Source organism: Gekko japonicus, unplaced genomic scaffold (genome assembly GCF_001447785.1).
Source record: "Gekko japonicus isolate JY-2015 unplaced genomic scaffold, Gekko_japonicus_V1.1 scaffold3000, whole genome shotgun sequence".
Classification (NCBI taxonomy): Eukaryota; Metazoa; Chordata; class Lepidosauria; order Squamata; family Gekkonidae; genus Gekko; species Gekko japonicus.
In genome coordinates, this window is record NW_015170981.1 from 180199 (window position 1) to 197349 (window position 17151).

Consider the following 17151-nt stretch of genomic DNA (forward strand, 5'->3'; position numbering starts at 1 on the left):
CTCTCACGGAACAGCGTGAGGTGAGGCGGGGGCGACTCTCCCCCCCCTCCCCGCGCCCCGGGCAGGGAAGGAGTATCTGTGAGGAAGGGCTGGGCGTCCTGTTTTGCATTCTATCCCAAGCGGTAAGGAGAAGCCTCGGGGCGGGGGGCGCTTCCACTCACGTGCAGAGGAACGCGCTTTCAGTCTGGGTTTCGCAGCGCACCACGGCCCCTTGCAGATGGCCGCCCGAGTGGTTTGGAGCGGCGTCCTTTCAGCACGGCGGTCAAACCAAAGCCTCTCATTCCATTAGAAACACTCCTGTGGTCTCTTTTTGTTCCAATGACTGCGGGATGGGATTTGACGCGTTTGCAAAATTGGGCGACCCGTTTGCAAAGTTGGGCGAGCCTGTGCCTCGACTCCTCTGGTCACACGTTTCGTGTGAATGCTGTTTCCCTGAGACTGGCGGCTTTGTGGGCTGGAGATCCCTCCTTGAGGTGGGGAGGGGGCGGAGACGCACGTGGTTTTGGCTGTGCTAGGTGAGTGCAAGAGAAGATTGTGCTTTGTGAATTACATGGAGAGTAAAATTCTGCTTTGTGATTACAAGGAGAGTAAAATGTGCTTAGCAGGCTCCTAGCTTTATTGCCAACGCGGGGCACGTGCCCGGGTGATGTGTGTGGGGCGCACGCACGCACACACCCTGGCCCTCCCACTTTTCCCAGCCCCCCCCCCCCCCAAGGAAGGGGTTAGCTACGGCCCTGGTTCAATCAGACAGCAGAGCCTCCAATGAATAACACAGGAGGACTAGAATTTAAGAGCCATAAGACAGTGCAAACAACAATAATAATGAAAGAGGTGGGAAATCTTAAGCATGACAACAGGAAATCCCAGGTAGGAGGAGGAGGTTGGATTTCTCCCCCGCCCTTCACTACCCAAGGGAGTCTCAGAGCGGCTTACAATCTCCTCTCCCTTCCCTTCCCCACAACAGGCACCCTGTGAGGCGGGTGGGGCTGAGAGAGCTCTGACAGAAACAGCTCTTTTTCAAGAACAGCTCTTATCAGAACTACAGCTTGCCCAAGGTCATCCAGCAGGTGCAAGTGGAGGAGTGGGGAATCAAACCCAGTTCTCCCAGATTAGAGTCCGTGCACTTAACCACTGCACCAAACTGACAATGGTAGAATACATATTTTTGTCATATTGTCATATTGCGATATGCTGGGAAGCTCATGCGGATGAACAACACAGGAAGCAAGACCAGCTTCAGCTCGAGGTTTCTGCCGTCACCTCAGTTCTAAACTTAGCGGGGCTGCAAGCCAGGAAGTCAGTCCGCAGTCAGAACTCTTGCCCCTGCCGACAACCCGGGTTCAAATCCCCACTCAACCCTGAAGTTCCCCGGGTGAGCTCTTGCAGCTCACCCTACCTCACACGGCTCTTGCAAGGAAGAGCACGATAAAAATCAGAGGGAGGGAAAGACGGCGAACGATAACGTCCGGGGAAGAGGAAGGAGATGTGCGTTACCTTGCAGCTGCAGAGGCTGTCCCGCTGTGAGCTGACGCAGCTGACTGTGAGATAAAGTGAATTTGTTCCCTTGGAACTGCAACGTCACGGGAGTCTCAGGCTGTGCAATCCTGCCCTGGGCCCCTGCAATGGAAGCCAGCTGGGCTATTTTCACCACTTCGCCGCCTGCAGGGGAAGGACAGAAGCACGCGTTCAGGGTCCGTCTTCCAGATGCAGCTGGCATCCTCCCCCCACCTTCTCATTTTGGGTTAGTACAACCGATGCTGGAAATCGTCCCCACCCCACCCCATGCAGAAAGGAACATGTAGTACAGAGGAAAAAAGTGTCATATAAAAATTACACAGGTACCAGCTTTATCCAACAGCAACAACCAACAAAAATGGGTTTTGGTTCGTCAAGACGAAAAACGTTTCAGATAAGAAGGGGAGGGGAAAGAAGTTAGTTGTCCATTTTTATGCGCGGCAAGAGCTACCTGGCAACACTCATGTGACACTTTGTGGAAACCAAGAGAGCAGAAAGTCGTTAAGGTCAACCTTGACTGCCTTTTCAAAAGCAACACAGGACCCGCTGGAGAGTTTTACAGGGGCTCAAAAGCTTGAAGGGTGCCAATGGGAATGCTGAGTTTAGTTACTTGCAACTGAAGCAAGAACATAAGAGAAGCCAATGTTGGATCAAGCCAATGGCCCATCCAGTCCAACACTCTGTCACACAGTGGCCAAAAATACCAGGTGCCATCAGGAGGTCCACCAGTGGGGCCAGGACATTAGGTCACGTGTGATTTCCTGCTTGTAAGCAGCATTTTTTTAAGGGGGAAAAATAGCAACTCCAGATCATGATAGATTTGCTAGGACAGGACAGAAAAAGAGAAAATAAAAAACCCAGAACTTCCACTGAAAGCACTTTGCGATGGCTTTCCCAAATGCGACAATCGGATTTCGCTTTACCTCTTGCAGACCTGTACATGTAAAGAGGCAACTTGAAAAACATCAGCCGTATGTTTTCAATTTGAATGACTGCTCTGTGCTTTGATACACTGATCTAAGCTTCCAGAGAAAACGTCTCCCAAGCTTAGGAGATGTTTCGCTTTTGCGAAGGCAGCTTCATCACCCCCCTCAAGGAATTAAAACATTAGTACATCAGTGCTGGAGATTCTCTAGACATGCTGATAGGCAGGGCGCGTATGAGCCAGAAGCAAAGCCACCTGTGGGGACCGCTCACCCCTCTCTGCCTGACCGTCACAACTCGTCTCTGAGAAAGTCTAGAGGACATCTTAGCAGGATGGAGGTTAGTGGTTTTTTGGGGGGAGGGGAAGCAAGAAAGAAAAAGGAGGAGGGGAGAAGTGTATAAAATTAGGACAAGATCTTTAAAAGTATAAAGTTTCCGGGTCCAGAGGACGTTCGGCCAGCAGAGGAAGACATGCAGAAACAAGGAGATTAAGTTGACACCGCTAATGTATGTCCACAGCAAATTTCCATTGTTCTCTGATCCGAATTTTAAGACTCGGTGCAATAAAGCAACGTGAATGGCGAGCAAGCTACTCGGAAGAGTCGGTTGGAGGTGGGGCGGGGGGCGGGTGGAGAACGGGAAGAGGAGGGGGAGAGACAACGACAAATTGTTCTGTACACATTTTTAGGGTGCCTCGTAACTTAACCTCAGGGAAGTTTAAAAAAAAAAAACCAGAGAGGCGGGAGAAACCTGGAAGGGAGGTTTGGGGGGTGGTGGCGGCGGTGGCACTTACTGGGCAACCGTGCCTGGGCCTGAGAGGTCAATACCAGCCTCTGAGGCAGCACACTCTGTTGGATGGTGTGTGTGGAGGGGGCCTGGCCTAGCTGTAAGGCCTGCACGGCGGTCTGGGCCCGCGGTTTGGCTGGATGGGCCGGGCTAGCTGCCGTGGCGAAGGTCGCTGCTGCTGCCTGCGGTCTTGGAGCACTGGCGGAAGCCTGAGAGGTCTGAAACTGGGGTGCGGCGGCGGCTGTAATCGATAAGGTTGGGTGGTGGAAGCTGTTAGACCTGGTCCCGGGTTGGAGCTTACATATCACTGGATTGCTGGTAATCGTTTAATTTTTTTTGGCAAGTTAGAAGCATGAATCCCCTGCAAAACTTTATATTCACACACATCCCCCAAATCAGGAGCTAAATACAGACCGTGCCGTGGGTTACTCCGTGGGGCACCAACTAGCCTGTTCGGCGCGTCACACACAGAATGGGGAGTCCCGCTGTGGAGTGTGTCAGAAGGCACCACTGGACTGCTAGCTATGGGGGGGGAGAGAAGGAAGAGGAGGGGGAGAGACAACGACAAATTGTTCTGTACACATTTTTAGGGTGCCTCGTAACTTAACCTCAGGGAAGTTTAAAAAAAAAAAACCAGAGAGGCGGGAGAAACCTGGAAGGGAGGTTTGGGGGGTGGTGGCGGCGGTGGCACTTACTGGGCAACCGTGCCTGGGCCTGAGAGGTCAATACCAGCCTCTGAGGCAGCACACTCTGTTGGATGGTGTGTGTGGAGGGGGCCTGGCCTAGCTGTAAGGCCTGCACGGCGGTCTGGGCCCGCGGTTTGGCTGGATGGGCCGGGCTAGCTGCCGTGGCGAAGGTCGCTGCTGCTGCCTGCGGTCTTGGAGCACTGGCGGAAGCCTGAGAGGTCTGAAACTGGGGTGCGGCGGCGGCTGTAATCGATAAGGTTGGGTGGTGGAAGCTGTTAGACCTGGTCCCGGGTTGGAGCTTACATATCACTGGATTGCTGGTAATCGTTTAATTTTTTTTGGCAAGTTAGAAGCATGAATCCCCTGCAAAACTTTATATTCACACACATCCCCCAAATCAGGAGCTAAATACAGACCGTGCCGTGGGTTACTCCGTGGGGCACCAACTAGCCTGTTCGGCGCGTCACACACAGAATGGGGAGTCCCGCTGTGGCGGTGGATACACACATGCCCTCGCTCTTAGTTTGGGTGCCAAAGCCGTTAGTGTTCTAGAAGGTGGGAGCTCCCAACAGCTGGCATCAGACAGCTCAGCAGGGATGCCGAGAGACACCCTCAGACATTGTACTCTCCGCCCCACCCTCCCACACCTGGCACTACCGAGACAAACCAAAACAGTCGTTTCAGAGGGTAGCTTGTGCTGGTCTGCGGTAGGATAGTTAGATTCAAGTCCGGGAGCACCGTAAAGACCAACAGGGTATTAGCTTTCATGAATCAAAGCTCTCCCTTCGTCAGCCACTCGTGTCTGACAAAGGGAGTTTTGGTTCTTGAACGCTTATACCCTGAAACTCTTACGAACAGAAGAGAAGCCATGTTGGATGACGCCAATGGCCCATCCAGTCCAACGCTCTGTGTCGCACGGTGGCCAAAACCCAGCTGCCGTCAGGAGGTGCACCAGTGGGGCCAGAACTCCAAAAGCCCCTCCCTCTCGTGCCCCCCCAGCACCAAGAAGACAGAGTACCACTGCCCCAGACAGAGTGCTCCGTCTACACCTTGTGGCTAATAGCCACGGAGGGACCTCTGCTCCAGATGTTTCTCCAATCTCTTGTCTATGCTTGTAGCTGCCACCACTTCCTGCGGCCGTAAATTCCACGTGTTAATTACTCTTCTTGGCCGCTAAGCGGCTACTAGACTCGAATCAAACCAAAATGAGTGACAGGCCACGGCACAACAGTAAAATACAAGGTTGTTACCAAGAAGATCCCAGACTCAGTGAAAGGATCCAAGTAACAGGTACTGAGAAAAGATCTTCTTTCCTGCCTGAGAGCTGCTGTAGGTCAGAATGGACTGATGATGCACAGGGTGTGCACAGCAGCTTCCCATAGGCTGCTCACTTTCAGAACAAACACTTAGGGAAGGGCCCGTGGTACAGTCCTCCCAGGGGGCACGCAGGTGAGAAACTGCTTAATTGCTCCACTGGTTCGACATCAAGCTATCTTCTCACACACCTCATCGGCAAAAAGGTTAGGCTGGAGCACTTGGCTTTCCACACATGGCGGTTTTGCTGTGGAGAGGCATTCAGACGTCTGATTCCCTAGCCCTGTCATCAACTCATATAGTCTCAAGAGAATCATTCCCATACGGCAGTTCACCAAGACCTTGGAGTTAAATGGGAAGGTCCTGGAAGCAGAGTTCCCAAACGGGGATCCATAAATCATGAATGGCACTGTCCTGTCAGTCCAGATAGACACTCGCTCACGCAGGCCTACGATGACCCGGGGAATGGGAGGAAAAACAGCCCTCTGTCCCCTGGCCCAGCCGAGACACCAAAACAGAATCAACATGGTGGGGTCAGGACAAGCTCTCCTCAGGGAGGCTGTATGCAAATCTAGACCACTAAGGGCCCATTCAGATGGCCAAATCCGTACATTCAGAATGTGGGTCGGCTGGACCCCTGTGGAGGGCAGTGGAGCTGGGCTTCTGAACTCTTTACGGTGTGCCCGGCTGTTAAACTCAATCAACCTTTACCAACAGCAAACAGCCACCCCGTTTTGGTCTGCTGTACGATTGCCTTGTGCACGTGAGTACCAGCTGGGCGTGGAGGGACGCAAAACTGTCAAGCTGCAATATACTGAACTTTTCCATTCATCCAATGCAACCCTCAGTCTCAACGTGCCAAGCTGGTTGAAAGAAGTGGCCATAAATTGGGAGGAGATTTTTAAATTTTAAGAGGCTAGTGTACGGCACACACAGACAGGAGAGAACAAGAATTGCAATACCTTTATTACCTTGATTCGCAGACACCGTAGCGACGGGTGACCTTCCTCGCACTTGTCCCTGCTGAGCCACCGTTGCCGTGGTTGCCGAACGTTGCACTTGAGTGCTTGGAAACGCTGCAATCCTGCCTTCGGGCTTCTGTCCATACTGAACCGGTTGGAATAATCTGATAAAGTTAGAGGCATTATATTAATTATCCCCCCCAAAAAATTTCAGAGACAATAAGAGAATGCAAGTCCAAAAAAAAAAAATCAAAACTGGTTATAAATCTCGTGTTACATTTTCAAGTTCAGAGGTGAATGGTGGAAATATTTCCCAGAACTGAACAGTAAATACAGGTATGGTGACATAAACATACCCCGCAACCCTGGCACAATGCCCAACCGCCAAACCATTGTTTATCAAGTCTCTTCCAGGCTTAAAAACCCCGGCATGGAGTCAATTTCTGATTATTGATAGGTATAATTTGCCTGAAATGGATAGTGGTTATCTCATACCACAAAAGTCAGGGAAAAGGTGCCCATGAACTTGCATGAGAGAAGCACATGAGCAATGAACTGATGACCAAATCAGTTCAGTGAGCGGGCCCTACAATGTCTGAACCAAACCAGAGTTTGGCCAACTAATTATTTCTTTTCTTTTTTGCTGCAGCTTATGTACACACCACCATCAATGCACACGGGGTGTTAGGTAACCTCTCAAAAGTATAAGTCATTGTCCTAAGGAGTTTACCAACTAAATTTTCCTAGAGTGGGGAGGGGGACGTGAGGCATGAATCAAAACAAGGGGACAGCTTTCCTTCAGGTCTCATTCCCACTGCACTGATCAACTTGTGTCTGGACTATTCTGTTTTAGACTGCAGGGGTGTGCATATGATTAAAAGCAGCAGCAAAAACTGTGTTTCCCTTCCTCTTCTCTGTATCATTCCAATTTTAGTTATATGCGCTGCCCAAGTGAGCACTGCATTTCGTTTCTCAACTGCTAGTGAAATGGAACAAAAAGATCTTGCGTTGTCTTGTGTTGTTGTTGTCCGTCCCGTCCTGTCCCCCACAGCGCTACGTACCTGCTAGGCTTCAGCTTTACCGGATTGGGTCTTGGGGGAGGTGGAGGAGAGGTGTAGATTTCTTCGATGAGCTTCCGGGTGACCTTCTGCTTTGGCAGCACCTGTGACTCGTACCGGGTCATATTGTTCTCGATCCCGATCAGATCAAAGAGGCTCAGGTCTGTGTCCTGAAGTGTTGTTTGCAGAGAAATTTAAAAGGCAAGGGTGCCTCTGAGGGCGTGTAAAAAAAGCCAAAGCTACCCACATTCTGTACCAGCCGGCAAAAACTCCGGCACGAGACTGAGAGATGCAACCCAGAACAAGGAACAGTGCCGTGCCAGGTAGGAACGGATTTGATTCTCAGTAGTTGGGGTGACAGAACCTGCATAAAGCCCACCTCTGTGGCCCACCCCTTTATTTCCCCCTCATCTAAAGGAATGACAGCTGGATACAAGCGCAGTAACACCTTCGAGAAGGAGGAGATTTGGGGAGTATAAGCTTTTAAGAGTCTGACCTCCCTTCATGTCTGACGAAGGGAGCTCTGACGCTCAAAAGCTCAAACCCCAAAAGTGACATTGGTCTCGAAGGTGCTACTGCAAGCCAACAAGGGCTACCCTCCTGAAAACCATCTAAATGAATGAATGAATGACACACATTTTGGTAGGGGCAAAATCTGCCCACAGCTGACGGTAGGCGCGCTGGCATTCACTGACAACAAGTCTGCGGGGGCAGGAAGGAGGAGGAGCTGCATTTATAATCCCGTCCTTCACTCAGAATCTCAGAGCGGCTTACAATCTCCTTCCCTTCCTCTCCCCACAACAGACCCCCTGTGAGGTAGGTGGGGCTGAGAGAGCTCCGAGAGAACTGCTCTGTGACTGACCCAAGGTCACCCAGCTGGCTACATGGGGAGAAGTGGGGAATCAAACCCGGTTCTCCAGATTAGAATCCGCTGCTCTTAACCAATGTTCCCTCTAAAGTGTGGAGTCTTGTGAGCAAAAATCCTACTTTGTGAGCTGCTGGCATTAAAGTTGTGAGTGAGCGATTTGGCAACTGCATAAATCAGTTTGCTTTGGAGCTGTTCTTCCTGAGCTAAGACAAAAATTTGTGAGCTAGAGGCTAAAAAACTGTGAGCTAGCTCACACTAACTCAGCTTAGAGGGAACACTGCTCTTAACCCCTCCACCACACACAGCACAGATCATAACAAACTACACAAAGTCGACCATATATAACCAACTTGCTAGCTATGTCAAACTCAAAGCACACGAGGTCCACTAAATACCCTTGAAGGCATTGCTAAAAAGTTCTGCCAGTATCCTGAGGTGGGGGAAGAGGGCAGAGACCCATTAAACATATACGGAAAGACGGCTGTGCAACAACAGTGCAGCCACTGAAAAAGCTCAAAACTGGGCTGTAGCAGTCCAGACCACAACAGTGGGAGACAACAAGAGTGGGCTGTGGTTCCGTGGTAGAGCATCTGCTTGGCACGCAGGAAGTCCCAGGTTCAACCCCCGGTATCTCCAGTTAAAAGGACAAGGCAGTACGGGGTGTGAAAGACCTCTGCCTGATTCAGTATAAGGCAGTCTCATGTGTCCATGTGACCACTCTACAGAGCTAAACAAAGGGGATTCACAGGATCGCTTGGGAGTCACTTTCAAGCCTGTACCTGCCAAGCCAAAAACACTGCACCTGGATCCTCACTACTGGATACCTGGGCTGCATCCAGGCAGCTTTTGCACTCCATCTCGAACAACTCCCCTCCCTGCGCTCTCTGCTGTACCACACAGCTTTTTATTTACTTACTTATTAAATTAGATTTGCTAGGCCACCCTTCCCTACAAGTAGGGCTCAGGGCGGCTTACAACAAAATAATAAACAAATCTCAGATTAAAACTAAATTAAAACAGCCCAATAAATACCAATACATAAAACAGCATATACAAGATGGCAGAAAGGATTCCGTCTTCCCAAACTCCCTACAGGAAGGGGTTATGAGGGATGGGGACCTGTGTGAGAGTGCCAAAGGACACCCCCGTCGCTGTCCTCAACCGAAGGCCCGGCAGAACATCTCTGCCTTGCGTGCCCTGCTGTCTTCCAGCAGTGTGTTCCACCAGGCGGGGGCCAGGGCTGAAAAGGCCCTGGCCCTGGTCGAGGACAGCCGGACTTCTCTCGGGTCAGGGACCACCAGGAAGCTCTTCTTTCCTGAGCACGCTCTTCCAGGGGCATACTGGGAGAGGCAGTCCTGAAGATATGCAGGTCCCTGACCGCTAAGGGTCTTGAAGGTTAAAACCAGAACCACACAAGCCGTATAACCCTCCCAGGACAGACGTTTCTGGTGGTCAAAAGGGGACACCGCACCACCACCCTGACCTGGATAACCCAGGCAAGCGCAGTCTCATCAGATCTCAGAAGTTAAGCAGGGCTGACCCTGGCAAGCACTTGGATGGGAGACCTCCAGAGAATACCAGGGTTGGGAGGCAGAGGCAGGCTCTGAACATCCTCCGTGCCCCAGTAGGAGTCACCAGAGGTCGCCATGACTTCCAGGCACGGGTACACACACACACGCAAAAAATATATTAAAAATTAAAAAGGAGGAAACTCCCCTCCTTCCTTTTTCACCAGAGGAAAAACTGGTTGAATCCAGCCCACTGTCTGGTATGTCAATGGTATTATTATTATTATTATTATTATGTCTAAATCCAAAAGCACTTAAAAAAATCGTTACTAATAAATATATATGGACTAAAGATTCTTGTTATGAGGATACTGATAAAAGCTGCAACCATGACAAAATAAGAACAGCCTTCCCACGCCCTGCCGTGACCAGCCCATTTAGTGGTTTTCATACTGTGCTCCCCCCATCTTTGCAGTAGCAGTTCGGCAACAAGACCCACGGCTTGCCTGTCCTTCCTGACTTCTCTACAACACCGGGTTATTACCGGGGCAAGTCCCAGGGCCTGCTCTCAATTTGCACACGCTATCAACAAAGCCTGGATGGATTCACCCACACGACTTCCGGACCGAGAGAACACTCTAGCACAGTGATGGCGAACCTTTTAGAGACCGAGTGCCCAAACTGCGACCCAAAACCCACTTATCTATCGCAAAGTGCCAACACGGCAATTTAACCTGAATACCGAGGTTTTACTTTAGAAAAAACAACCCATACATTAACTTAAGATGATCCAAACATAGTAAGGAAAGCAATCCCAAATGCTTTCATTTACTTAAAATTATTTGGCAGAGAATTCGACACTTTAATGATGGTCTGGGCCTGGCTGGGGCGATGGCACGCGTGCCCACAGAGAGGGCGCTGAGTGCCATCTCTGGCACCCGTGCCATAGGTTCGCCACCACTGCTCTAGCACATACCCCAGAATCCTCTGCAACATGCAAGAGTCACTCTTGGCAGACAAACTGAGGTGGAAAGATCTGGCCAAGTTCAGGAAGCCTGAGCTTCTCTGGAGTTTAGGATTGTTGGATGCAAACTTCCAAGTCATACAAGACCCTTCCTAAGAGTGGATGGCTCAATCTACATTCCTCTGCTGACCACTGGGCCGAGTCCAGGCCCCATGACCAGTACAGTACAGCCTCCAGCTAGGGAGAACAGTAGCAGCCGCCACAACCATGGGATTTGCAGGTGGTCCACTCCAGGGACAGATGTAGAGCCCCAGCCTACAATTACCCACCTCCACCTCAAAGTAGCTACCCCAAATCAAAGTGGTGGCTAACCAGAGACTTTAACCATATAGGATGCTGCAGACAGACATGTACTATTAGATCCACACGTGAGAACTTAGACACTATGATATTGAAGAGGCAACTTCTTCGAGCTCCACATTCAGCTGACTAACCTTCCAAAGGCCGTGTTCAAGTGCTTTTAAGACCAGCGAGGCAGTCCTAAACTGCAACGTGTCTGAGACATAGGAAGAGCTGGAAAGCCGGGGGTTTATCAAGTCAGGATGATTGCAGATCTTTTGCAGTTGCATCAAAACATGAAGGACGCTGACAAAATGCCCGCTTTTGAGGGCGTCTTGAGTTCTGCCAGGAGAAAAAGGGCAGGGGAATCAATCAGTTTCAGAGAATTTTTACAGAGCCTCATAAACAGGTCATTCATCACCAGAGAGAGCATCTGAATGATGGGCCACGTGTTATCACTGCTAATATCTAATACTTCTGTCACTTCTGCTTTGGAACGCTGAGAGAGGGAAAGGGACAGAGAGAATGAAAACCTGCAACCTCTGGTTTAAATATGTAAAATCGTGACCCACAGAAAATTTATCTGGTGGGAGCTCGAATGTAACAAATTATATCCATGGCTTGGTTTCGGCAGTCAATTCACCGGGTGGCGTAAATGTGAAAGTGCTTGTACACGGGTTAATGTGCAATTTCCCCCATGGATGGTCTCGTCAACTGAAGCCACATCCCAGAGATGGTGGGAGCTCGAATGTAACAAATTATATTCCATGGCTTGGTTTCTGCAGTCAATTCACTGGGTGGCGTAAATGTGAAAGTGCTTGTGCACGGGTTAATGGGCAATTTTCCCCCATGGATGGTCTCGTCGACTGAAGCCACATCCCAGAGGTGCACCACATTCACAAAACAGCACATAAATGGAGCCAAGGATTATTCCTTTGGGTTAACTACTCAAGAGGGGCTAAAAGTCCATAACCAGAGAGTCAAACGCATACCCCGGCTGCAATATGACATCTTCGTACATGGCTTTCTGCCGGTTCGAAAGCCGACACTTCAGCACGTGCTCGTATTTCTTTGTCAACTGCTTCTCCACGTCTCTCTTTGACCTTCGTAAAATAAATGGCTGGATCATCTGGTGAAGGGGGAAAAGAAAATCCCAGTTACAGGTAAAATAACCTTCGGTTAAATAAATGCAATTCGCGTGAAGCTGGGATGGCTCTGTGTGAAGGGGGAAAAGAAAATCCCAGTTACTGGTAAAATAACCTTTGGTTAAATAAATGTTATTCGAATGAAGTTGGGATGGCTCTGTATGTCATTCAAAACAAGAATGCCTGACTCACTCTGTGCAGCCTTATGACGAGTTTGTGGCAGTAATCCTGATTCTCTTCATTGGCTGCTTTCACCGGGAAATCCAGGTACGCTTTGGAGATCCCTGGAATCAAGAAGTGCACCATGGTCCACAGTTCCATCAAGGTGTTGTGCAAAGGTGTGTCTATCAGGAGCAAGCGATGCTGACTGTGAAGAGAGACAGATTTAAATCAGTTCAATCTTCCAACTCTCTACAGATGTCCATTATGGGTCTTAATGGTGGGCCGGGAGAGAACCCCCAGAGAAGTAGCAAGTAAATCAGGGTAAAAAGAATCCATAAATTAAAAGGGGAAACTCATTCAAGAAACCATTAGATGTTACTTTGTAAAGAAAGCCAGTGACCTGTGCACATCTATACACCTCCTCCATCCAGACCATAGAAACTGTGTCAGTGAATCTAACCCCAGTATCTCCATTCATTTACTATCCACTATTCCACACATAATCCACACACTGGCGGATGCGGTGGCTCAGTGGTTACGATGCTGAACTGCAGGCCAGAAGGTCAATAGTTCAGCAGTTCCGAGACCCGAGTGCCACATGACGGAGTGAGCTCCCGTCTCTGATCCCAGCTCCTCCTAACCTAGCAGTTCAAAAGCAAGAAATTGAAAGTAGGTAAATAGGTACCACTTCGGTGGGAAGGTAACAGCATTCCGTGCACCTCGGCATTTAGTCATGCCAGACACATGACCACTGAAACGTCTTCAGACAGCGCTGGCTCTTCGGCTTGGAAACAGAAACTAGCACCGCACCCCTAGAGTCGGATTTGACTAGATTTCGAGCAAGGAAAACCTTTACCTTTACCTCACACATACAGAGGGATCCCTGACTCAAACCAGGCTCACAATGGAGTGCCCACGGGTTCTTGTATTGTGAGAAAGGGAGAAAAGTACCTCTTTCTTTACCTGCTCTTTCCCATGCATAATCTTATAAACCTCGATCATGTCACCCCTCAGTCGTCTTTTCTCCAAGCTAAAGAGCCCTAAGCGCTTTAACCTTTCCTCATAGGGAAAGTGTTCCAACCCTTTTATCATTCGAGTTGCCCTTTTCTGCACTTTTTCCAAAGCTATAATATCCTTTTTAAGGTGTGGTGACCAGAATTGTACACAGTATTCCAAATGAGGTCTCACCGTTGATTTATATAGGGGCATTATGATATTGGCTGATCTGTTTTCAATTCCCTTCCTAATAATCCCCAACATAGCATTGGCCTTCTTTATTGCAGTCACACACCGTCTCGACATTTTCAGTGAGTTATCTACTACGACTCCAAGATCTCTCTCTTGATCTCTCTCTTGTCATTCAAAACAAGAATGCCTGACTCACTCTGTGCAGCCTTATGACGAGTTTGTGGCAGTAATCCTGATTCTCTTCATTGGCTGCTTTCACCGGGAAATCCAGGTACGCTTTGGAGATCCCTGGAATCAAGAAGTGCACCATGGTCCACAGTTCCATCAAGGTGTTGTGCAAAGGTGTGTCTATCAGGAGCAAGCGATGCTGACTGTGAAGAGAGACAGATTTAAATCAGTTCAATCTTCCAACTCTCTACAGATGTCCATTATGGGTCTTAATGGTGGGCCGGGAGAGAACCCCCAGAGAAGTAGCAAGTAAATCAGGGTAAAAAGAATCCATAAATTAAAAGGGGAAACTCATTCAAGAAACCATTAGATGTTACTTTGTAAAGAAAGCCAGTGACCTGTGCACATCTATACACCTCCTCCATCCAGACCATAGAAACTGTGTCAGTGAATCTAACCCCAGTATCTCCATTCATTTACTATCCACTATTCCACACATAATCCACACACTGGCGGATGCGGTGGCTCAGTGGTTACGATGCTGAACTGCAGGCCAGAAGGTCAGTAGTTCAGCAGTTCCGAGACCCGAGTGCCGCATGACGGAGTGAGCTCCCGTCTCTGATCCCAGCTCCTCCTAACCTAGCAGTTCAAAAGCAAGAAATTGAAAGTAGGTAAATAGGTACCACTTCGGTGGGAAGGTAACAGCATTCCGTGCACCTCGGCATTTAGTCATGCCAGACACATGACCACTGAAACGTCTTCAGACAGCGCTGGCTCTTCGGCTTGGAAACAGAAACTAGCACCGCACCCCTAGAGTCGGATTCGACTGGCTTTCGAGCAAGGGAAACCTTTACCTTTATTCCACACATACAGAAGGATCCCTGACTCAAACCAGGCTCACAACAATTATGCTCTTAAGAGGCAACACTGCAAAAGCCAGTGGCCCAGATCCGTGGAAAACATGGCCCACAGAGAAGAGCCAGTAAATCCAAAAGCTCAGTGGGAGGGAAGGAAAGGGAGCAAAGGTAATGCTTCCAGAGGCTTCAGACCTGCGGAGACAGAGAAGAGCTTCCCAGTGCTTCTCGGTCATGTTTTTGATCTGTTGCATCTCATCGACGACCAGGTATTTCCACCGCATTTTCATGAACGCCTGGTGGCCTTTGAAAAGCTGCTTGTAGGAGGTGATGCAGACGTTAAAGCTGTTGGGTTCCAACCACTCCTACAAAAGGAAAAAACAAAAAGGACAAATCCCTATAGTACGAAACCAGCACTTGGAACAGGTGGAGAACTCGCGGAGCCTAGAACCTCACGTGCAAAAGAAGCAGCCGTCACCATGGGGAAGAGGGAGACAAGCTAAAGGAAAATGACTTTTGGGGAGAGGTGGTCTTTCTGAGGAACTGTCTTCCAGGCAACCTCGCAGGGTATTCCCATGGCCTGACCTTCTCCAATGACTGCCCCCCCCCTTCCTTGCCTGTTTCAGCACCTTAACCCATATTTTAAAAACACTGCATTTAATGCAGAAGTGCAAATCAACAAATCTACAACACAATGAATTCTAATGCTGACATTTTATTGATTTCAGTCGTCGTGTTTTACTGCTCTGCTGCAAGATACCTTCGAGGCCTTTGTGGAACGGCAGGGTATAAATACATATCGATTATAGCGCTCCCCAGACATGATAGCTAACTAGAGCCTCTGGGTTCAGAGAATACTGCAGAATTCCAGCGCTTCTCAGAAACATCTAACCTACAAACACAGAGCTGCAAGGGTACTTCAAGGATCATCTAGTCCAACCCCCTGCACAATGCAGGACGTTCGCAACTACCTTCTCTTCCCGCTCCCCCAGTGACTCCTGCCTCCATGCCCAGAGGAAAGCCAAAAACCTCCAGTCTGGCCTGGAGGAACATTCCTTCCTGACCCCAAAGTGGCAATCGACATTACCTTGGGCATATCAGAAAGGGCCACAGAGAGCTGAGCACTGGCTCATCCCTTCCTGCCCTCCCCTCTCACGATCTGCCTCGTCCTTTCCTGCCCTCCTCCAGATCCCTGAAATGGCTCTTGCCTAGGCACCATCTGGCAACCTGAACATACTGCCTTTCTTTGCCTTGGCAAAACCAAGACCTTGAGCTTCCTGGGCCTAGGAAACCAGTCCCTCTTCCTGCTCTATCAAGACCTCTGGATGCAAAGACAGTCCTAGGAAATTGTAATTTATTGTTACAAAAATTTACTGCTACCCTGCTGGTGGACCTCCCAATGGCACCTGGGTTTTGGCCACTGTGTGACTCAGAGCGCCGGACGGGGTGGGCCACTGGCCTGATCCAACAGGGCTTCTCTTGTGTTAAAAACCCAGCTGTGCTGCTCAGTAGGTGAGCCTTGGGCAAGTCAGAATCTCTCAGCCTAACTACCTCACAAGGTTGTTGGGAGGCTAAACCAGCAGTCTGAGAGTGGGTGGGAGACACAACTAACAAGCGGATAGTGTTAAGACACAGGTGGACTAAGCTGCCTTATACAGAATAGGAGCAAAGCTCCCTCTAAGCTGCGGAGTCTTGTGCACAAAAATTCTACTTTGTGAGCTACTGGCAGTAAAATTTTGAGCAAGCAATTTGGCCGCTGCATAAAATAAGTTTGCTCTGGAGTCATCCTTCCTGAGCTGAGACAAAAATGTGTGAGCCGGAAGCTAAAAAACTGTGAGTTAGCTCACACTAACTTGGCTTAGAGAGAACACTGGACAGGAAGATCGCTCTGTCAAAGTCAGTACTGTCTGCTTAGACTGGCGGAGGCTGTTTCTCATCACCAACCGCCTGACCCTTTTACCTGGTAATGCTGGGGATTAAACCTGGGACCTGCTGCATGCAAAGGAGGGGCTCTTCCACTGGACCTCAAGAAGGAAATGGCACAATGGCTCTAGAATGCGGTACCTGTCTCTTTGCTCTGAGCTCTCGCTGGCTGCCGATATAGAGAAGGATTTTCAGCCCGGGGCACCAACGCTTCAGTTCAAGTTCCCACTTCAAGATGTTACAGCTCCGAACAACGACAAGGTGAGGACCCCAATCGCCTGTGAAGGAACCAAAAGAAGAATGAAAAAAACCCACCACCCTTACAAGGTCAGACTTGCTGTACAAGTTGCTGACGGCCCACTCTGGGTTTGAACAATTTAAAGCAACGGAGCCGGATCAGAGGGCACGGCAAGGGCAGCTTACCCTCGTTGCACGCCAGGTGCGCAAAAAACGCGATGACCTGCACCGTTTTGCCGAGGCCAGCCTCGTCTGCCAAAATGCCGTTGAGATTCTTCTTGTACAGCTTTGCCAGCCAGTCTAAGCCAATCTTCTGATACTCTCGAAGGGAGCCATACAGAAGAGGTGGGGTGTTGTATTTGACCTGCAATGACATTGCACACAGACACATTTTCTGATCTGGATTCACCATTCCGAGACAGTAGGCAGCCCTTCAACAATATAAATCACGCTGTGCTTTGATGGATCGTGGGAAGCCAAAGACTTTCGCCGACCGGTTCACTGCCTTAGGGATGCCCCACCTCCAAACCCTTTCATGATGCAAAAGTGA

The 17151-nt window shown here is 49.6% G+C and overlaps 1 protein-coding gene across 1 annotated transcript in view; it reads right to left on the reverse strand.

Moving 5' to 3' along the window:
- LOC107116943 (E1A-binding protein p400-like) overlaps positions 1-16965 on the reverse strand; it is a gene marked incomplete at its 5' end in the record, with an annotated part of 68658 nt that extends 51693 nt beyond the window's left edge. The window contains 10 exons of the mRNA XM_015418971.1: positions 1495-1659; positions 3921-4154; positions 6164-6351; positions 7249-7415; positions 11080-11266; positions 11917-12053; positions 13616-13790; positions 14637-14806; positions 16506-16642; positions 16788-16965. Coding sequence (XP_015274457.1) covers positions 1495-1659; positions 3921-4154; positions 6164-6351; positions 7249-7415; positions 11080-11266; positions 11917-12053; positions 13616-13790; positions 14637-14806; positions 16506-16642; positions 16788-16965 — 1738 coding nt within the window. The remainder of the gene's footprint in view (positions 1-1494; positions 1660-3920; positions 4155-6163; positions 6352-7248; positions 7416-11079; positions 11267-11916; positions 12054-13615; positions 13791-14636; positions 14807-16505; positions 16643-16787) is intronic.
- Between the last annotated feature and the right edge of the window lie 186 nt (positions 16966-17151).